The sequence below is a fragment of the Python bivittatus genome, unplaced genomic scaffold (assembly GCF_059951505.1).
Source record: "Python bivittatus isolate LINGU-HERP-01145 unplaced genomic scaffold, Pbiv_v1 ctg000350_np1212, whole genome shotgun sequence".
NCBI lineage: Eukaryota > Metazoa > Chordata > Lepidosauria > Squamata > Pythonidae > Python > Python bivittatus.
This window is the reverse complement of record NW_028277074.1, coordinates 33,704,022-33,727,086: the sequence shown is the minus strand read 5'-3', so window position 1 is coordinate 33,727,086 and position 23,065 is coordinate 33,704,022. Positions and strand designations below refer to the sequence as shown.

The 23,065-nt window shown below is 37.0% G+C and overlaps 1 protein-coding gene across 5 annotated transcripts in view; it reads right to left on the bottom strand.

The window, feature by feature from the left end:
• The window catches only part of CTPS2 (CTP synthase 2), a 93,219-nt gene that overhangs the window by 12,691 nt on the left and 57,463 nt on the right, over positions 1–23,065 (bottom strand). For all 5 annotated transcript variants that reach the window (XM_088144898.1, XM_007428870.4, XM_088144896.1 and 2 more), the window contains exons 14-17: positions 12,073–12,169; positions 8,207–8,262; positions 5,979–6,075; positions 2,559–2,703 (exon numbers count right to left, since the gene is read on the bottom strand). In XM_088144898.1, coding sequence (XP_088001024.1) covers positions 2,559–2,703; positions 5,979–6,075; positions 8,207–8,262; positions 12,073–12,169 — 395 coding nt within the window. The remainder of the gene's footprint in view (positions 1–2,558; positions 2,704–5,978; positions 6,076–8,206; positions 8,263–12,072; positions 12,170–23,065) is intronic.

Genomic DNA, 23,065 nt, shown 5'->3' with positions numbered 1-23,065 from the left:
AAACTGATATTAATCATCAGACTCTTGACAACTTGACATAAATTATTCTTATGTATGTTTACAGCATTTCATTCATATATACAGTGTGTGTGTGTGAGACTGTATATGTGTGTGTGTGTGTGTGTGTGTGTACATACATACATATCTGATGTAGATAGGTAGGTAGGTAGGTAGGTTTTAATCTATGTCCAAACAACCTATGCTGGGGATTGAGGAGTGCTAGAATCTCTACAGAAAGAACGGGACCTAAAATTCCCTGGAGGAAATCATAATCACCATAGAAATGTAGTTATTTTGTTTCCAGTATCACACTATATTTTTGAACAATAATCTACCTAGTAAAATAAGTTTAATATGGAATAATTGTATGACTACGGGAGCCAGATTGGTCTAGTAGAGTGTTTCTTAAACCTTTTGCTCTCAGGACCCCTTCCCACTGTAAAAAATTATGGAGGGACCCAAAAGAGCTTTTATTGTATGGGTTATATTTATTAATATTTACCGCATTAAAATTTTAAATGGATGCATTTGAGAATATTTATGTATTGAATCATGTAAAAATAACAATATTAAACCCATTCGATATTAACATAAATACTGTTCATGAAGAAACCTGTATTTTTTAACAGATAAAAATAATAATGAGAAGAGTGACATTGTTTTAAATTTTTGCAAATGTCTTCAACATCTGGCAAATAATTTTAATTTCACGGAGCCCTGAGAAGATCTTGGGTGACCCTCAGGGGTCCTTGGACCACACTTTAAGAAATAGTTGATTCTAGTCCTGCCTTTGGGCCAATCACTCTCTCTCAGCCCTGGAAAGGAGGCAATGTCAACTTCTGGAAAACATTGCTAACAAAACTGAAAGAAATTGTCCATGTAGAAGCCAGGAGTCAAGTCTGCATTGAAGGTCTAACAATAAAAATAACACACTTAGTCATCTCTCTCTCCCTCTCTCTTTCTCTCATTTTCTCTCTCTATTTTTTTTTTTTTTACTTAGATATGCTTTCTTCAGCTTTACACAACTAGGTATCAAAATATCTAAATCTCTAAAGATATAGAACTGTTGGCCAGAGGCACTTTCACATAACCACCATTTCCATTCCCCAGTCCCTCAACAGTAATGAGAAACAGACCGCTGCCACAGACATTTAAATTATGGAAACGACAAGAACCATCAGTGCTCCTGCCTGTTTTTTTATTTGATTTAGAAGCTGCCTGACTCTAGGCATGATTCTGGGCAGTTTACACTTAAAATAAAAAGAATCTAAGTGTCCAGGCAAGCCGCACATCAGCCAACCCACCAGGGCTTCCCAGACATCCTACCTCAAGGAGTTATCTTACTAATAAAAAAAAAAGAAAAGCAGGACATAACTTTCAGTCAGCCTTCCTGGTTTTTACTTTATGTTGTATTCATGAAATCCAGACAGTTGCTAGGAGAGGAAGGTGCAAAGCCTCCAAAGCACTAGTTCTTGTTGGACTGAAGTCCAGTGAAATGAATCAGCAGGCAGAGTGAAGCCACAGTTTCCATCAGTGGGGAAACAAGCTACCACAACTCTTGCAGAATTTCAGTGCTACCAATGGAAAGACTGCCTTTAATACAATTTCAGATATGCTATAGCTGAACTCAAAGTAACTCCTTACCTATGAAATTACAGAAGTTCAAAATGCAAAGATCCCACGAGGAAGTGTCCTGTGACTGTCTAGAATAAATTAGGACTTTCTTCCCTATTTACATTTCCTTACAATATTTTAAAAACTTTTCTTCAGGGTTAAGTTGGAAACAGAAGATCATCAACATGATCCAAACTGCACAGGAGAATGCTATACTCAACAATCGTGATAATCCAAAGGTCTTATCATATGTACAGGAAACAATTTGTCTTACCTGAGTGTTGCTAAGTCCCACTCTCCCAGTCAACTCTCCTCTGTACTCCAAACAGATATTTTATAAGCCTCCCCAACCCCATCCTTTTGGATATGGGATGTGGGATGTCTGGGACACTGGTCAGTATAGCTATTCTACATTAACAGGACATTTTTTTATCCATTCAGAGATGTACTTGAATTCAATTCAGTATTTCATATAAAATTACCCCAAGTACCTAATATTACTCAAATATCTAAAAATATATAATGGGCATATATGTAAACAGTATGTAAATTCATCAATTTAATTTTCACTGAAATAATAAAGCTGAAAGGGGCAACATTATATTCAATTCATTAAATTATTCCAGATAGATGGCTCCCTGCCAGTAGTATGCTTAAGACTTGCCAGTCGTACTCCCTCAGCATGTTAACCTCACATTCCTCTTTTCTCCCCATATATAAAGTGTTCCCAATGCAAAGCCTTGCCATCCATGGAATTTCCTAATCCCCTGAACATCCTGATGTTCCAGTCCCTTTAGCAGTAACTGTCAATATTCTTCTAATGTACATAAACCACAACATGGGTCATTGTTATTTCTCCTTCCTGGAATTGCATTTCACAGAAGAAGGAGGAGGAGGAGGAAAAGGAGGAGGAGGAGAATAAGTCAAATAGAAAGCATGATTACCTAGGAGACAATTTACATCCATATCGCAAATACGCACTGAGCGATCCTGTGGCAGCAAGTAAAAGGCCAAGGTACACAGGTGAAGGCTTCATAGGTCTGGAGGAGAACTCTGGATGGAACTGAACACCGATGAAATATGGGTGATCTAAAGATACATAATACAGAAAAACTGGAGAAGCTAGTAACTTTATATTAGAAAAATAAAAATTCTTTAACATAAAACAATAATTGTATTATTAAATTATTGATCAATTCAATTTTGATTTTACACAAATGTATGTGGATTGTGCTATTTTGGTGACATATATATGTTTAAGGCAATGATTCTTATTTTCATAGGGTGGAGGTGAGACTGATATTTTATAGTTTACGCTGATGTCTGGGAATGGTAGCTATTGTCATTTGGATAGCAATGTTTAATTCAATGTGAGATCTCATATATGATTTTGGCATTCTTAGTGGTTATCATTGCTGTTTTATGGGGAGATGGCAGAGAGCCTCTTGAACATCCATTTGGTGACTACCAGTGCTGGACTATCAATCCTATTTTACTACGTTCAGTTGCTAAATGTTTCAGTTTGATGAGAAAGACAACTTTTTGAACGTCTTCCCATTTAAAAGGTAATACAACACAAGAAAATCTGTCTAATATTAGTAAATACGGCACTCCCATGCATTAGCCATTACAAAAATAAATGGTGTGAGTTAATAGTTTACAACAGAGACCAAGATAGATAGAACTGGCTATTAAGTCCAGGAATTGACATCTGTCTGACAAAGAGCTGTCCAGACTTTACTTGAATATATCTGGTAAAGAGAGGTCACCACCTCTCTTGGTAATTGGTTACACTGTGAACTGCTCTTACTACTTTATGTCCTTCCTAACATTCAAGTAGAAATGGCCTTCCAAGTTCATTTTGCTGCTCTATGCTTATTTCTAGTCATTGCCTGGATTGTTTTTAAGATGCTTAAAAATCACCTGCTTTATAACATAATCTAGAATCTTCCCAGGTATCAATCTCAGGCTCACCACTCAGTTTTCCTTTGTTCCCATTTTTGAAAATAAGAACATCTGTTCTCCTCCAGTCATTGGGAATTTCACAAATCTTCAGATTTTATTAAGAATGATTAATACAGCAGTTTACTTAAATAGTTTAGAAGGGCAATCCTTCTGGCTCTGGAAATTCAAACTTGACAAGCTATCTTATTTCACTTTCTGAAGATTTAACTACCTTATCAGATTGTTGGAATACTGAGGAAATAATTTATCTTAAAAAGCATTTGATAAAGTTATCCATTATTTAATTAGCAAGCTCAGTTCTTATACAGATCCACAGCTGACTTAAACCCATACTTAAAAATGCTCATTAATGGTTCTCTTCAAATTGGAGAGAGATATCCAATGGGATGCCACAAGGTTTGGTCCTGGACCTTCTATTTTTCAACATTTGTATTAATGACTTAGTTGAAGAGGCAGTGGGGATGCTTATTAAATATGCATATGGGGTAGCTAAATTCCTAGAACTGTGGAGTCCTTGCGGTTCTCTGAGCTTGGTTCTTTTCTTGCAAACGTTTCATTACCCGGCTAGGTAACATCTTCAGTGCTAAAATGGGATGGGGTTTGCTCTCTATTTATGTGCTGTGGCCTGCCTTTCCGGTGCTGGTGGGGGTGGGGGTTTTGTTTTGCTCCTCTGGTCGTTCTTTGATTGGCATGTGTTTGCTGCTTGATTGTGTGCCTGGTGGTAACCTTTGCTTATCTGGGTGATGATTGCTGGTGATGATTGCTGGTGATTGATTGCTGGTGAGGCGATCTTCTGGTCTTTTGTCTCTTTTGAATAGTATGTCGATGTCTGTTAATTGCTGTCTTGTCTGAATACCAGGCTTCCAAGAATTCTCCTGCATATTTGGATTTAGCTTGGTCTAAAATGCTGATAGTTTCCCAGTTAAAACTATGGTTGAGTCTGTCCATGTGTTGTGAGATTAAGGAATTTTCATCATGTCTTCTGACTGCTAGTTGGTGCTCGTGGATGAGCTCTGCTAGTCTTTTGCCTGTCTGTCCTACGTAGTGTTTGTTACAGTCCTTACACTGTATGTTGTAGATGACTCCTGCTTTTTCTTCTTGGGCTACTGGGTCTTTTGGTTTACTTAGGGTTAACAAAGTTTAACAAAATTTTAACAAAGTTTAGGTTAACAAAGTTTGCTAAAAACCAAATGAAATTTAATTAAGATAAATGCAAATGCTTACACTTAAAAACAGAAAACAAATGTACTGTTATAGGATGGGAGATACATGGCTTAGCAATAGTTACACGTAAAAGGGATTTTGGAATTGTGGTCGCTCACAAGCAAAATACCAGTCAGCAGAATGATGTGGCTGCTAAAAAGACCAATATAATTTTAGGCTTCATCTGCAACAGTTTATTTTCCAGACCATGGAAGCAACAGTTCTATTCTATTCCGCATTGGTTAGACCCCACTTCAAGTCCTGCATCCAGTTTTGGGCACTACATTTTAAGAAAAGCCCAGAGAAACTGGAATAGGTTCAGAAAAAACCAACAACAATGATCAAGGAACTAGAAAGAACTAGTTACTTACCAGTAACTAAAGTTCTTTAAGTGGTCATCTGAAAATTCACATGTTTGATTTAATGCACATGCTCAGGAGCAGGAACCACAGAACCCAAGATTAAGAAAGATAAACTGGTTTCTTATCTCAAGTAAAGTTCTTCAATTGGTCATCTCTGAATTCACATACAAAGGCACACAATACATGTTCAGGAGATCATGAAGAACCAAGTCTTATGAGAAGTAACTATGTTTAGCCTTCAGAAAAGAGGTTGGAAGGAGGAATAACTTTTCAAGTCCAGGAAAGGATGTCACATGGGACATCTATAGTTCTCTATGATTTCATATCGCAGGATATGAAAGGCCAATTTTAGATGAATGTCAAGAATAATTTGTTTAATAGTAAGAACAATTTGACAAAGGCATCAATTACCAAAAAAGGTGGTGAGTTTCCTTCACTGAAAGCATTCAAACACTGGGCTGGACAGCTACTGAAAGATGAGCTTGGACTCATTGTCCCTTAGAAGTCTACAATTATAGATCATGGAATAATCCATGGCATAAATTTAGGGCTGGCTAGATTACAGAAATAGCTTTTTGTGCCAAATTTCATTAGCACGCTTCAAGTTTTCATAGTTAGATAAATGTACATCCTTATTTTCACAAAAAGCTCATGCTAGGTCTCTGTAATAGTTCCATTTTTAATGTGGCAATTGATGCATATCCCTAAATTTCAAGCACTAACAAATGTCAGCACTGACTCTTATAGAATCATCATGTCTTCATGCATTTACAGTAACATTAATTATACTTCATCTTTCATATGGAAGGTGTTGCCAGAAGCCCAAGTCCTTACCATCCAGTTCAATTATCTCCATTCTCTTCCCTTCCGTGTCATGACCAACGAACTTCAAACCTTTATCTTCAAAGAAGTGAATCAATTCAGGATTTACCTGGAATGGGGGAAAGCAAAGAGGTAAAAGATAAATGGACTGCTTCAAGAGTTCTAAAGTAAGTACTGTCATAGTAGTGAAAGCTGATACCCAGACCAACTGGTAGTGCAGTGTTTCTACTTATCTGCAATCTTCTTATAGGACTTTATTATTTTTAGTAGCTCTAATTAAGAAAAGCTTTTGGTAACAATCAAATAACAGACTGATTCAGCCATTATAGCCTAATCATAGTTTGAAAATAAATGAAGGAGGCACAGATGCACATTCCCTTCTCTCTCACCTTCTGTGCAGAGATGGCTTTTTCTTGTTTGTTCAAGCCTGCATCATTTTCTATGTAATAATTATCAATTGATTTTTCTGTTACTTTAGCTAAGAATTGTATCCATGCTGGCTTCCAATATATTCACATGAAACTAAAATAAAGTCAATAATCTTTTAAAAATAGGAAAACTTACAAATAACCATTTAAAATCATCATATAAAAATTACTAAGACCCAAAATTTGTTTTTTGTAGATAATTTGCAGTATGAAAAGTTAATCCCAGGTATGGGAGACAAATAAGGCAAATTGAGGGCAGACTTTCTTATAGGGTAAAGATAGCTTTGGGATAATGGATGGAATCCAAGCACAGCTACAGTATGCATATACCCATCTACAGGATATTAGATTCTGTAGCAAGAGCAGTTGCCACTCCTTTGAAAGCAAAGCAAAGAGGAAAAGGATATTTCGCTGAATTTGTCTAGGCTTGGCTTGTTCATTAGATATGTGAGAGTTTACAGTACAAACAGCTACCTGTAAATACAGCAAGCAGCAACCCAATTTTTCTACAATATTTGGATGTACAAAATATTATGCAGAAACATATTATGCAGAAGGAATTAGATTTCTCTGAGGGTTAAATATTTGCCGTATTCCTTTATTTATTTATTTATTTATTTTTATAGTATTTATGTACTGCTCCAATCAACATAGACCATAGAGTGGTACACATATCAAAACAGAAAACCCCCAAACCCACATTAAAACAAATAATACCTGTAACACCATCAAACAACAACATCTATCTATCCCGGGTCCTTGGGAAGGACTCAATAGGTGGATAAAAATGTCAAATCCAATCTAAACATCTGGCTGATTGTGCAACCAATCATAATAATAATTAGATAGCCACAAACACATCTGCCAAAAGCTAGTGAAACCAGAAGGGGAGAACCTGACCCCATGTAACCCACAGGTGGAAGAGCTTATATCGCAGAGGACCCTATCTACTTTCTCAGATTTCACAAGCTTGGAAGAACCTGAGATTGCAATGCAGGATGCAACCCTTCTCTTTCACTTGACCCTGCTAAATTAGTATCAAAAGCAGAAATAATAGAAGTAACTTTACCCACAAATCAATCTGCAACTTCATCTGGATGGCCTGAAGTAACTTTGTCCAGCCTATCCTATCCCAACAGGGTGCAAGTCACCCTGAAGAGTTTCACTGACCAGGAATTCATGGAGAAGACTACATGATTTTCCACTCTTCTTGTCACCAACTAGGCTCACATGTGAGCAGGACCAATGTTCAGTCATATTCGTATTTGTTTTTATGCCACTTTTCAAATGTTTCATCCTCCATAGATCCTCAGAAAACAAGGAAAAGGTCTCACAGGAGTGTCTTGTCCAGTGCTATGGTGTGAAATGGAACTGCCTACCAAATTGCTGGGAAAATCCCCAATCCCCTCTTGAAATCTTCCAGATCCAAGAGGTGAATGGAAGAGACCGTCCTAAAAGGTTCTTCCCACTTGCAGAGTTCCAGGAAGCCCAGAATCCTCAGTTTGACAATGGAAAAGGGCAATAGCAATGCTCTCCATATTTAGATCATGTCTATCTGCTTCCAAGTAAAAACCAAACTTGAGTATGTGCCCATCTTCATGCATCCGAACAACAATCTGCCATAAGCTTATGGTTGCCATTAAGGACATGAATTCATGACCCAGTCTAGACTCTTCTCCCTGTATATAAGGATTCCAACACCAACCTCAGGATGATGTCCAGTACTGTTATACTATAAAGTGATACATGTCATTGTCTTAATATGGATACTTTTTTTAAAAAACTGGAAAAAATAGGTTAGGTGTCACTTACCTCATAGCGATGCCTATGTCGTTCTTCCACAAAAGCTTCATTACCATAGAGTTTCCCTAAAAAAAATCAAAAGCTTTTAAAAAGTATTTTTCTCCTAACATTGTTTGCTTACACCCTATTAATTTCTAATCAATTCTACAAGAGCTTAAGTACACAAATATTATTCAGCAACCCAATCCAGGAGATTCACATCCTTGAATTAGAACAAAGGCAAAAAAAGAGACCAGAATTTTGGAGTTCTTTAGGTGCATTCCCCCACCCCCTCACCCCCAGAGGGAAGGCACAGAATAACTTTGCCAAAGATAAGCAGAAACTCCAATTGTGAGTCATGAGATGAAGGGAGAAACATGTATGTAAAAAAAGGAATCCTCAAGAGAGTTGTGCTGAGGAAGATAGAACATCTGTTACAAACTCCACTAGGTAGATAAATAGAGGTACTTTTCAGCAAGTATTTTGAGATAGTAAAATACACATTTTTTATAAAGCTGTGAAGGCTGGATGAGGAGGTAAAGATCACACTATACAGAGTATATTCTATTATACAGTATACAATATAATCATGCATTATTCTGGTCAATTCTTCCTGGCACATAGTCCAGAAGACAAATCAGATGCTTTTACTTCAATACTGGCCCCTACTCTGTATCTGTTATGTAATTATTATACCCGTAAGGCAGCTGCTCATATGTAGGAAGCCGAAAATGTGATATGGATGGAAAGTAAGATGAAAAAAGAAAAAGTTCTATATATCCGATTAGTCAGAGCAGGAACTAGGAATCAGACTCAATAACCATTTCTCTCCATTTAAGGTTAAAGCGATTCCAACCTTGCTTCACCATATTTCTGGTATATGACAGACCCATCCATTAACTGTTACAAAATAGTTCATATCGATTTTTGCACTTTATATTTGTTTATTTCCCCATCATAATAGCAGTCATATAAGACATGCAGAACAGTCCTTCCTCTCTAATTTTTTCTCAAGCTTACCTGAGCATTTGTGCAAGCTCTGGAAAAGCAACATTGATTTAATGTTTATTTATTTAAATTATTTATAGAGCCGCCCAGTAACTGTATGGGCAGCATACAAAGATTAAAATCACCACCATGACATATAACCCATGATGCCTTGGTTCAAACAACAACCCCCAAAACAAAGCGCCATGTCACCAGCAAAGCTCACCCAACCTCCTGGCCTAATGTAAATTATATTGGTGCCCCGAGATGAAGACATATACATTATTGGTGTCATGACATAAAGGCTGCATTGTGAGGAAACGCCCTGGTAAGCTTCACACAACGGCAACCGGGATGTGAGGATAAGCAGTCTGGGCCTCACCTGACAACCCCATTACAAGATGTAAAAATTCGGAAAGGTTCCTAAATCAGTCCTTTGAAAAGCCACAACCAGTCACTGAAACCAGTTCTAACTTAGGTGAACCAATGAACCATGAGATAAAAGATTGTTTATTTAGTATGTTGTGCAAACTTAGCCCTTATAGTTTCTAAACCATATTTATGGCTTAGTGACCCAGTTAATTATGGTTTCTTCAATAAACATTAAGAAGAATGTTAATAGGTTTGGCATTTGCCAAGTTCATAACTCGAATGATTCACATTATATTTATTGAACCATAATGTTGGTAGATTTCTTTTTTAAATCAGCTTTCATGTGAATGTAGTCTTGTTCAAGAACAGGAAATATTTGAACAAATATGTAATATATCAACAATAATAAAGCAGAAACTATGCTTGATTTCTAGAGGACCTAGAAAACAAAGTTTAGGGGGGAAAAAACCAAAGGAGATTGGCTGGGAAATAAATTAGATTGCAATGTATTTTGGACCACTGATCTATGTTAGAAAATCTAATCTTTCTAAACCAGATATTTTTTTCTGACTCCCGCTTGGTTCAAAATCTGCAAAGTCCTCATTCTAAGAAGAGAATACAGACATACAACTCCAACAAGACAACAGACTAGCAAAATATATTTTATTCAATTCAAGTTCATGTTAAATTCAAAAACCTAATAATTGGAGATATGGACTATGTTCTTCACAATGATTTTATTCAATTTTATATTTACAGAGTTATTTGTATCCTACCTCACCTAATGCTTCTGAACAGCCTGGGACTCCTATTCCAAAGTGAGGAGCTATGACTCTCATCCCCAGGGGAATCTGTGGAATCCCCTATCAGCCAGTGCATATTAGACAGGTAGGTTCTACCTGCAGCAGGTGGTCCCAAAGTAACAAGCACCCAATCAGAACCTTGAGCTGGACACAGAACCTTCCTGGTAGCTTCTGCAGCTCAAACAATATTTGTATGATTCTGTTGTGCTGGCTCACAGAATCAGTAGGTGGGCAGCTGCATTTTGTACCAGTTGTAATTTCTGAATTGTCTTCAAGGGCAGTCCCAAATAAAGTGAATTGCAGCAATCCATTTGCAAGATGATAAAGATATGAGCTGCCGTTATGTCAGCCCTATGAGGTAGGTTATGTCAGGAAAGAGACATTGCAAGGATTACAGGAATGCTACTTTATTGTTGTAGGGCATAATAACACAACTTTGAAAGCCTGCCAGTCTTTCTCTGCCCCCTCTTATACCAAAGAGAATCAAGGTGGGGTTATTTTGAGTTTATTTCTCATACCTTCCCCTTATGGAATAAAAGGACCAAGTTGTCTTTTATTCTCCCTTAATGGCTCCTGCACACCTTTGCTTTTACACCTGGCTAGAGAATTCCACTCCAAAAAAGGTTGTAACTGGTACACTAGCCAAAGCTGGGCAGATTCTCCTAGCCATAGCCTCTACCTGCTGTCCTAGTAAGAGCCTTAGGTCCTGAAGGACTGCCCAAATGTGCACCTGCTCCTTCAGGAATAGGACAACCCAGTCCAGAATTAAAGGCAGAGCTACCCTGGAATTTGAAGGCTTGTGAACACATAACACCTTCTTGTTTGGCCTATACTGCCCCACTCAGTACTTCACAGCCTTCAGGCATTGGGTCAAGGCTTCCACCACATCTGCTAGACCTGGCTTAGAGATATACAAGTATACTTATATACTTAGCATTCTGATGATACCTCACCACCAACTGACAAATGTCCTTCTCAGTGGGTTCATATAAATTTTAAAAAGAATGGGGGAAAGAGCCAAGCCTAAGGCAGCCAAAATAGGAAAGCCCAAAGTGTTCAACCTCTCCCTGACAACACTGAATGAAACCATCCACTCTGGAAGAAGCAGAACAATTGTAAACTGATGCATCTCTACCACCTTAACACCCTTTCCCAAAAGGAAAGGTTGGAGATGGGTGACTGTTGTCCAAAACAACTTACATAGTTATAGACTACAAGCAGAGATTTTGGAACTCTGTGGCAGGAAATGAATTTTGACTTTGCTTATTAATGAACCCAATTCTTCTGTTGCCACTGATCTGTTCCTTTCTTCATTCTACTTTTGGATAGGAGGGGTGTTTGTCCTTGATCAATTATTTACCAGAAAGTGAAAGTAGTACCTTGTTCCTATGCTTCAATTTTTCTGCTACTTGCATGGTGATAGTGGTAGAGATGTTGCTTCTATCACAGTCTCGCAAACTAAGCTTTTGTAGAAAGCACCAGCCATAAGTAGCTGCTACTACATCCTTCAAAATCCTAATGTGAAGGGAAACTTGATCCTGCAATCATTTTATATCTGTCTTAAAATTTGCTAATGGTTTCTGAAAGTAGAAACTTAATAGCAGTTACAATTAGGATTTAAGACATTTTGAATGAAATTAATGTTATGCTTAAAACAGTATATATTTGAACAAGATTCTATGATATGATTTGAACATAAAAGCAAAAGATTCAGCCAAAGATGTTATGACTTACTTAAGATAGAGTCTTCTGTTTTAAAGATAGTTTTCCTTTTCCCTAGTCTCATTGTTCCTCCCATATCACCAGGATTATGTTCAGGCATATCAATGACCTGAAGAAAGAAAAACCATTTTTGCATCATTTATGTTTTGAACAAACCAAACACATAATTGAAATATGTGTCTGTAAATCTACCTGTATTTCTATTGACATACTCTATAGAATAAAACCAGGCTCCACCGGCAACTTATTTATCACCAAAATCAATAAGGTAAACATTATCCTGGAAGAGTCTGAATAATCAGTTCTATTCCTTTATATATAGAAATAATAATATTAATTTATATTCATACTGGAGTATGATTTGTTCCAAAGCAGCAGTAGAATATGAAGTATTATCCATGTTATATTTTATTTTTTTCGATGTCCATCTCAAAATGCATGACTCTGGTTGGCTAATGTTTCAGAAGTCTTGATCGTTTTAATTTTATATTACAATCCTATGCACTGCTACTCAGAAATAATTTTAAAAGCTAAAGGACACTAAATGGCACAGTAAAGTTCTGACTACAGCTGTAAAGTTCTTTGGATTTAAATGCAGAGTATATGGTTCATTTCAAAAATAATACCAAAGTGTTATCTGAAAGTGTTCGGTCACATCATTAATGGACCATTAATGATGTGACCGAACACTTTCAGATAATGTGTGAAAGATAATCCTCACATCAGTAGCTGCCACTGTAACATTCTAAATTTCTGTAATCTTCTAGATTTATTTAGAGAGCAAAAAAAAATTTTTTAAATCCTGAACACTAATTTCTGTTCTTCATAAGTATGTAACATGTGAGAGTTATATTCTTTATCCCACACAATCTTGATTCACACATTACACTGAATCATAACTTTTGTTCACCTTTAGCTTAACAAGTTTTGCAAACCATTTTACTGTGATTTGTAAACCATATAGGTCCATGCTACATGAGAATCCACTCATTATTGCTAATTTAAAAAAATTATAATTAAAGGAAACAATAATTTAGCTTTATGTGTATAAACTCAGTAATAGGTTACTTTAACACATGTTAAGCAGGAAGTGTTAAGTATGGATTGTTACACATTTATTCATTGTATACAATGCTAACCCATAATTAGAAAGCTGATTTGATGTAGTGGTTAAGGCACCAGGCTGGAAACCAAAAGGTCATGAATTCTAGTCCTGCCTTAGGCACCAAGCCAGTTGGGTGACCCTGGGTCAGTCACTCTCTCTCAGCCCTAGGAAGCAAGCAATTGCAAACCACTTCTGAAAAACCTTGCCAAGAAAACAGGCAGTCACCAGGAGTCAACACTGACTCAAAGACACACACACACACACACATACACACACACACAATTGGTGGATTAAAAATAAACAAACTAAGCTATAACAGCATTTTGTATGAATCAAACCACAGATGGTTATGCACCCTTATACTTTTCATGTTCACAGACTGGTTATGATATAATGAGACTTCTGCTATATTGAATGATGTCCAATAAAAGAAAAGGAATACAGCATTTATTCTTTCTGGAAGATACCAGCATGGGGGTGGGGGATTGGTGAGGAGGGCTTGGAAATAGTTGACATCCACCATCTAGAATGATCATGTATTTTTTCCTTCCCAAAATTTATTCTTAACCCACTCAATGGCCAATCAGCATTTTCAGAGTAGCTTAAACATATTAAAAATATAAATTATTACAGTACAATCTAAACATAAAATAAAAGTACAATAATACATTCCAGTCAATAACTACTTACAGCAGCTTAAAATAGTTAAAATGCTAAAACATAGCAATATTGAAAAGCCTGGGAAAATGAGGAAGTTTTCAGTATTCAAACAATAGTAAACTAAGTAATAGTTGATCCTCCCTCCAGAGGACATCTTCTACTGAAAAAGCTCTTCCCTCTGTCTGGATGATTGAATGATTACTAGAAGGCCTCTCTAGATCTGAATTACAGCACGTGTCCTTTTTTCCTCCATATCTTCAAAACAGAGCTTCTGCTTGCAAAGTACGGTGATTACTGCATAAAGCTTCCTTGAAAATGTGCACAGATTAGGAAATTATCTAGATTAGATTATCTACAGGTGAATCCCATTAAGCTAAGGCACTGTGAAATAAATCACATTGAACATGAACCAACATGAACCAATTTTACCAAACCAAATCAAGATTAACCAAGTTTAAGTTAACAGGAGATGAAACACACATGCTTCATGTAACTCAACCACACTTCCGGGATTGGTAGCAAGATTAAGGTTTGGACACTGTCTTGATCTAGCCCTCCTTACATTATTGCTTTTGTCTCACCTTGATTTTAAACCTGACTTAACACATACCTTAATGATAACAAGGACTTAATGAGACCTAAGATTTAACAATGCTTGCTTAAGGATGGTGTCAACATAAAGCTGAGTATAGTTAACGAGAGCAGAGGGAATTCATGCCATTGTCCATAGTGGGTGTAAGTAGCAGATGCATGATCCTACAATCTGATCTCAAACCTTAACGAAGATTATGGAATGAGCTTCAACAGGTACCAGTGAAGCACCTATGCATATGAACAGAAACAACATAGAACAGGATTTGTTTCTGAGTCTTCTTTTGGCATGAGTAACCACACAGGGTAAAGAACAGCAAATGGCATTACAAGTGCCATGATGTAATCATGCAGATAATGTGAATAATGTAATTGCAACATTTACTCAATATCATGGACCCACTGTGGCTTCTGATGGCCACCCATGTCCTTCTGCTTTATTCTTCATTTGGATAACATAGAGGGCGATAGAAAAGTTGCTAGAAAAGCAGGACTAAACTTGAAACCTTCATAAAAGGCCTGGAGTATTCTTATCCATGAGCATATACAGTGGTGGCTGGAACCTCAGTGCTAGGCTGGTGACAGATGATCCGCAGCCATTTTCCGCCCGTTCCATGTGGTCCACAGCCATTTTCCACCCGACACATGGTCTGCAGCCATTTTTCCGCCCTGCCGCATGGTCCGCGGCCGTTTTTCCGCCCCTGACGCGTGGTCCGCAGACGCCGGAACGGATTAAAGGTAATTACATTGAACCTTATGGGAAAATTTGCCTCGTGTTGCGACCAGTTCGAGTTGCAACCAGAGTCACGGAACGGATTAAATTCATAACTCAAGGTTCCACTGTACTTGAACTTTTCAAGAAATCTCTTTTCCCGGGGGGGGGGGAACTTCTCAAAAGTTAGAGGTTTGACATTCTTGTACAAGATGGTCTCAAGAAACACAAAAACAGTTTATTGCTGCAGTTAACTCAGAACCACTACTTTATTTACACTGTACTCTGTTAGCTTCTGAAACTCCTAGCAGCGCCTTTACTCTTCATAATAAAATAGTGCAAATTTTGATTTAGTTACATACCTATTTTCAAATTTATTTGGCCATGTTTGAAAATCAGCTTCTCTATTTATAGCTTCCCTTTCACTTAAAACAGACACTTGCAGCCCAGTACCAAATCATTTGACATCAGTACTTAACTCTGCAGTTTTCAAAGCTGCAAATTCACAGCTTCATGTTCTTTCAAAAGAGTAATTGTGTTGGTCATTATTGATAACTAGAGAGATTTTGCTAATGTCAGTTTCTGATTAAGACTAAGAAATCTTGTGACTCTAAATATCTCTATGCTATGCAAAATGCCATTCAAATGTCTGCCAAATTATGTTGATTAAGATCATGGCTGTTTCCATAATATGCCAAATGTTCAGGGATGCAATCACAAGTTAAGCGTTAGATGAGAATTGGGGCTAGCCTTGGACACTCACTGGATGACATTGGGCAAGTAATTATTTCTCAACACAATGGGATAAAAAACAATTAGAAGATGAACTAACATACACAGCCAATTTAAGCTATAGGAGGAAAGATGGGATATTAATGGTAAATAAATAAACACTGGCTTTAAAATCATTAAAATATTTCTACCGACATTGTCCAATGAATTACATTTACATGCATATAGTTTAAAAGATGACTTGTGCATTCCTGACGCATAAGACAAAAATGAGTCAATTAAACCTTTTAAAAGGACAAGCTCTGACTTGAACTCTCTAATTTTCTCATTACCCTTCTAATGTACTGGCAGCTGGGTGTTCTTCCAGAAGAAATAAACAGGCAAAAAACTCTTCTTTGCCCCATGTCTATGTTAACTGGATGCTGCAATAGTTTCCCTTCAAGTCCACTTAGGATTTCCGATAATTTTCACATTCTGCATAGTTTCTTTTGGATAATGTTTATGGGGTTAAACTGTGCCTATTTTTTTTTGTACCTTCATAATTTAGATACATTCAAAAAATACATTATCACATGTACTCTAAGATAGCCAACACACTTACGAAAGAAACTATTGTCAGAAAGTAGACTTCAAAAGAATGTAACCCTAAATCTAACCTACTCCATTGTGAACTGAAATAATTAATTTAGGAAGACTTTCCAGGTATATCCAAAGTAGAATCCAAAGTTGCTTTATTTAGGAAAAAAAAAATGTGTAGAAACATACCAATTAATGACAACATCCATTGTAGTAAACCTTGCCTACCATGTCTAAAGGCGATCAGAACAATCAAACAAGAAAGTACACATTTAAAGGAACCAATTGTCACATTTCAGTTTGTTCATGAAGGAATCTCTCATATTTTCATTTGTTTGTATAATATTTACTTCAATCTTTGACACCACAATGTCTTATGTCTTCTACTTGTGCTTAGAAAACCTTTGGGAAGGAAGGGAGGTTTCCACTACTTTTCTTCAGCTGGAATCAATCTAAATGAGCATATTAGAATGATCCTCCATATATTTGTTTCAAGGACATTTGCTTCTAAATTTGTAGCACCAATTTGCTAACTTTGACTTCTGCTAAAATTGTATTGGAGATAAAATCTAAAAGAAAGGAATTGGTACAAAGGAGATTATTAGTAAAATTAGTGACCATAAGATTTTGTTCTGGCCAAATGACGACTCAGGACATAACCCAACTAAATATGGACCAACCTGACATGCAATCCTGAGTGAAGTAGGATTTGTGTTTCTTGTTGATTATACATAAGCAAAACACAAAAAGCTGTAAGTTTTTGCTTTTTAACAGAAGCACAAGAAAATTCATAGGAATAGTAGATGCTTCTGAAAAGATGAAGTTTGCTGAATTTCTGAGAAATAGGTGCAGGGGGAATCAGAGGTCCTTAATTTGGAATTGGAATCAGAGGTCCTTAAATTATAGTTTATTGGAGGATATTGTTTTTTTGTTTTCAAAGGGAAGAGTCTGTATATTTTTGGTTTAGACCAAATTAGATGCCATTTTTAGGCATCCAATGCTTCTTCTGTAGGCAGAATTCATGCCAACAGATAAGTGTACAAACTTGATGTTTACAATACACAATTAATTGTTAGATGTTCTGCTATGTCAAATGTTTTGATCTGGAAAGAGTATCCATACAATTTTGCTAGATATGCAATTTCTCTAATCCCACCACCTAAATGACATTTTATGAAGCAACAACACATAAATCCATCCACAACAAATTAGACAATATGGAAAACCTGTATTATTGTACTGTGCTAGTAGTTTTTAACTTCCCGAATGGAAAATAAATAATTAATACAAATCAGGGCCACCATCGGCAGCATGAGGGAAGACTAATCTTTCTCCTAGCCCCATTATTTTTTAAAGCGAGTTCCATCTGTGCTTTTATTAAAAATTTTGTTGAGAATGATTGATTTATTTTAATAGACTGCACAAGTACCTGGGATAATTATTTTTTAAAAAGGGCTGCTTTCCAGACAGCTAATTTGAAATACTAAAATTTATAACAATAAACACACACACACACACAATGCACACACACAAATTTAGGTCCCATGTAAAGGTGCCATATTGAAAGAAATGGACATAATGGTGATGAGGTCTTTTCTGAAGGGTTTGAGGATGCTATAGCCAAACTTGGAAGAGCACATCAATAATATGCTCATATAAGAAACACGTTACAATTACTTGGAAGGAAAAAAATAAGGCTATGAATTAACAACTGTAAAATAAGAAATGGCATTCCTTCTGAGGCATGAGATTATATTTATAAAAACATCTCAATAATGTATGCTGCCTCGTTCTCCAAAATACTCTTATACACTGAGTCAAGCCTATACATAACATTTCTTTCATTAAATGAACAGCAGATGTGAAAGACCACAGGACTCACCTCAGAGTTAGACAAAATGCCTACATTTGAGGTGAAAAAGAATAATTTGTTTGATGTAAAATGGCTTGGATGGGAGATGAAAGAGGAGAAATAGCACAAAGGCAGCACTCAAAACTTCTCACTTTTGTTCAACTACAGCCCTGAATCTAGTGTAAAGATACAATATAGAGTATATTAAATGTTCAGCTAAAAAGCCTATGAAAAAATATATAAGTAACAGAAAGAAACAGTAAATAGAAATGTGAACATTAGAGTTGTAAGTTTGTAGAAACCTTACAGTTTCACCTATACTGAATTCAAGCTCAGGAAAATGAAGTAAAATCAGCCTCTCTCTCAACTGCAAAAAACTAGCCCATGGTAAAAGGACTATGCAGATTCCCTTTTTGTTGTTGTTGTTGTGTACTTATAGTTATTAGCTGTAAAGAATTAACAATTCTGAATCAAACAACCTCGATTTAACAAACTCTCCATTCAGCAGACTTCAGATGCCACAGACAAAATCTGAATTTGGACTTTACTTCCAAATACTGGACAAAGTTTTTTTTTTTTTTTTTTAGCAATACTGTACAGACAGTGGTTATTTCTCTGCTTTTTCTTTTTTCTTTTTTTGCAAGAACTAGATTTTCTACACATGGAGCATATCTGGTACTGTTAGTGCTAATCTTGGCATCTTTCATGTTGAAGTTTGTTCTTACTGATGTTTGTATTCTTTTTAAATATTTTCTAAACAATGTATTTAACCTATAATAGCTTCAAAGGGAAGGGTAGAAAAAGAAAAGGTGTAAATTTGAGCGTAAAACAAAAATTAGAGTCACTGGTACCCTCTGCAAATGTTAGAGAAGAATATGGTGTAAAAAAAACAGTCATATATTCATAAATCAAAAGATAAACTGAGGAAGTATTTTTGCAGTAAAATTATCTGGACCTTTTCAGTTGGGTTTCAGGTAGGGACACAGTATGGAGATGACATTGGTTGCACTTATTGATGACCAGGTGGTCCTAACATCCTGGCTCTCCTTGATCTCTCAGCAGATACTATCAAACATGCTATTCTTCTGAACCAGCTGCAAGAAGTGGGAATGGGGAGCATGATGTTAATGGTTCTCCTCATCTGAGGCTGGTTCCAGTTAGTATTGGCTGAGGGGAGAGGTTGAGACCAAAGCCCCTGATTTGCAGAGTGCCTCAGGGCCCAATGCTTTCTGTCCTCCAGTTGTACATCTACATGAGACTACAAGGGGAAGTCAGCCTTTGATCTGGGGTCAGGTATTATCAGTAAGCTGATGATACTAAGCAGTACCTCTCAATCCTTGGCTGACCAAGTGAAGTTTTCAAGGTCTTGATGTAATGCCTGGAGATTGTAAGGTCTGGTTGGGGAAGAACAAGCTTAAGCTCAACCCTAGCAAGACTGACTGGCTGTGGATGTTTGGCTCTCCCAATATTGGGGACCTTTTATCATTGATCCTGAGCAGGGTTGCATTACCTCACTCAGGATTGGTGTGCAATCTGGAGATCTTCCTGGATTTTCAGCTCCTCCTCCAGCAGCAGGTTGCAACTATGTCTAGGAAGGCCTTTCTAGAAGCATAGTGTGTGCATCAAGTTGTACCTTTCCTGGATTGGGAAGCCTTACTCATGGCCACCCATGCCTTGGTCATCCTGCAGTTACACTATTGCAATGCGCTCTACATGGGGATGCCCTTGAAGACCACTCAGTAACTACAGTTGGTCCAGAATGCAGCAGCACAAGCAGTGATGGGCAAGTATCACTGTGCCCATATAACACCTCTGTTGCATGATCTGCACTGACTACCAGTTTACTTCCAAGTGCAATTTAAGGTCCTGGTTATTATCTATCAAGCCCTACATGGCATAGGGGCTAGCTACCTGAAAAGCTGTCACTTCCCCATAATGTTTGTCCTTCCTGTGCATTCTGATAGGGCTGGCTTGCTTTGGATCCCCTAAATTAAGCAGGGCCATCTAGTAGGACCCAGGAGTTTGGCTGCCTCTGTTGCAGCACTTGCCCTTTGGAACAAAATCCCACTGGAGATTTTCATGGTTCCTACCTTACCCATCTTCAAACTTTTTTTAAAAAACTGACTTTTCCCAGAGGCCTTGGATTAAGTGGATGGACAGATTCTGGGAATGTTGAGAAACTGTTTGGGTTTTTTTTTTCCACCTTGAATAGATGCTAGCTTTATTGCTAAAGCCTTTTTGTATTTATTGGTGTTTTAATTGTATAAAGCCACCCAGAATCATGTGGAATGAGGCAGCCTACAAATTCAATAAATAAAGTAAATGCTAAAGTAAATAAAACAGATGAAATTGGGGCAAGAGAATATATGAAAATGGTTCTGAAAACAGCACTCAATGAAGAAGTGATGAAGTGGTTAATATGATGTTAATGTACATGGAGCAGAACTAAGATCAGCAGTTAATACAATAGTAAATCACATGAATGTAAGTTTCAAAGCCAGTGATAGATGGCTGTGATGATTACGTAATCTGCCTATAAATGCAAATTAAAACATCCAAAAGTTTTGAATGTCACAACAAAGGGGGTAGATTCAGGCAGGAAAAGTCTGCAGAAACTAAGCAGTGATGAATGCCTTGTACTGCCACAAATTGCCAGAGAACATTTTTTCTAGCGTCCATTCCCAAGAAAACTCAGACACTTGAACATGAAACATCAATGGAAGGATAAAAGTTCAGGAAAGGATCTTAACATTATGTTGTGCAAACTCTAGGGGATTGCCAAGACTAATGATAATCATAGTTAATAAGTCATGCCATCCCAAAGTGTTGAAATTCAGAACACATCAACTCTTAGTTGCATATTATGATTCACAGTTTGTCTCAGGACATTTCAGGGCTGATTCTTCAATCTCTTTGTCCCAGAAGTCAGAAGATATCAAAATGAGGCATTGAAAATATCCTGTCAACATGTAAACGCTCTAACTGTGGACAGTTTTCTCACTCATCCAAAAAAATTGTGAATAAAAGATGTAAAATTTAAGTGCATGCTTTTGCCAAAAAAATACAACTTCAATCACCCAGCCTATGGCCCAGGGGATTATTCTGGCAACTGAAATATGTATTTTATAGCAAGAGATTTTGGGATAAACTGATAGCTGTTGTAGGATGAATCTGACAAAGAAAGGGGCACAAGAAGGCAGCACATCCAGAAAACCATAGAAACTGGCTTATAGTTTCTAAGGTTTTCTGGATGTGCTGTCCTCGTCAGCAATTTTCAATTCACTGCACCTTGGCAAGCTAAACGAATACCAATATTGGCAAATGATTAGAAAAACTGCTTTAATTCATTGATTAAAATTTGCAATTTGAAGGAAAGGAAGTCAGTGAATACCACAGAAGAGGTAAGACGCAATACTAGAGAATGACAGAGAACCTGGATACCAGATGATGACACAAAGCAAGAGCGCTGCCAATTCCCCTAATAAAGTTGTGTTGATGTGATTTTTTTTTACCGACTCTTCCTCTGATCATGAAGTCTCATCTCATCACCCCCACTTATATGCTATTTGGAAAATAATCATATATAAGCACCATCTTACAAGCCTCAGTTAAAATTGGGCACATCAAACTAATCAGTAAACAAACTTGGTTATCTCATGTAAAAGTGTGGGCTTTGTTTTGGCTAAACAAATAAGTAAATAAATACATAAATAAATACAATCTTATTTACCTTTTCAAAGATATTCTGCTTTAATAGATATCTTTCTCCACTATTAGCCCTGTAAATCAAGGTTTTAGTGCACCCTTTTCTGTCTAGTGTTTTAATTCTTACACATTTCTCAGAATTTATGAAATAACTACAGCTAAAATAAGCCACATATTGCTGTTGAAACATTGTAGGAAAGTCATGAGTCTACAGGAGCCCAAAACTGCTTATGCCTTTTACATCTTATAAAATCTGTCCAAAAAAAAAAAAACGTGCTGCCAGACTCCTCCTGCTGTAACTATGAAGGGAGTAGGGAAAGTTAATGGAAAGCAGGGAACGTTAGTGGAAGATTAGTGAATCTGTACACCTTAGTTATTCCTATGCTAACGGTTGATTCCTATGCATAGGTTATTCCTATGCTAACTACAGCTTAGTTATTCCTATGCTAACGGTTGATAATACAATACAAATTTTAGCTTATCCCACCTCAACAAACATTCATTTCATGTACTATCTTATAATGAAATGCTAATGCCACGTGAATTATATAAGGCTTGCATTCCCAATGTAATGCCTGTTGTAGTGATGTTTACAAGAACAGCCTCTCCCTTGGCACTCTGTCTGTCCTATCCTACATTTGTGACTGGGTTTGCCATCAACACAACCATTTTTTTCATCAAGACACACACACCTACACACGCTTCCAGCCACAGCATTCACGACATCATCTCAAAATTCCTAATGCAACTGTTGGCCAAAAGATACAGGTTGCCCTGTAAGACAATTAGTTTATACCATTCCCTGGAAAGCAGACACTTATTCAAACATCCAACCATTCAAGAGGACTTAAATGAGCACTGTTATGAACATCCACACTTCCAAGGTGCGTTAAAGATTGCTTTTTATTTACCACATTCTTATCCTGCTCTTACAGCCAGAAGAATACTGAGAAAGGCTTGCATGAGATCAACAAAAATGAACAAACATTGCAGCTGCTTTACAGAGCCTACTCTGTGATTTTAAAGCAACTACGTATTTTTTCAGGCTTCTTCAGAAAACTGTAAAAAAATG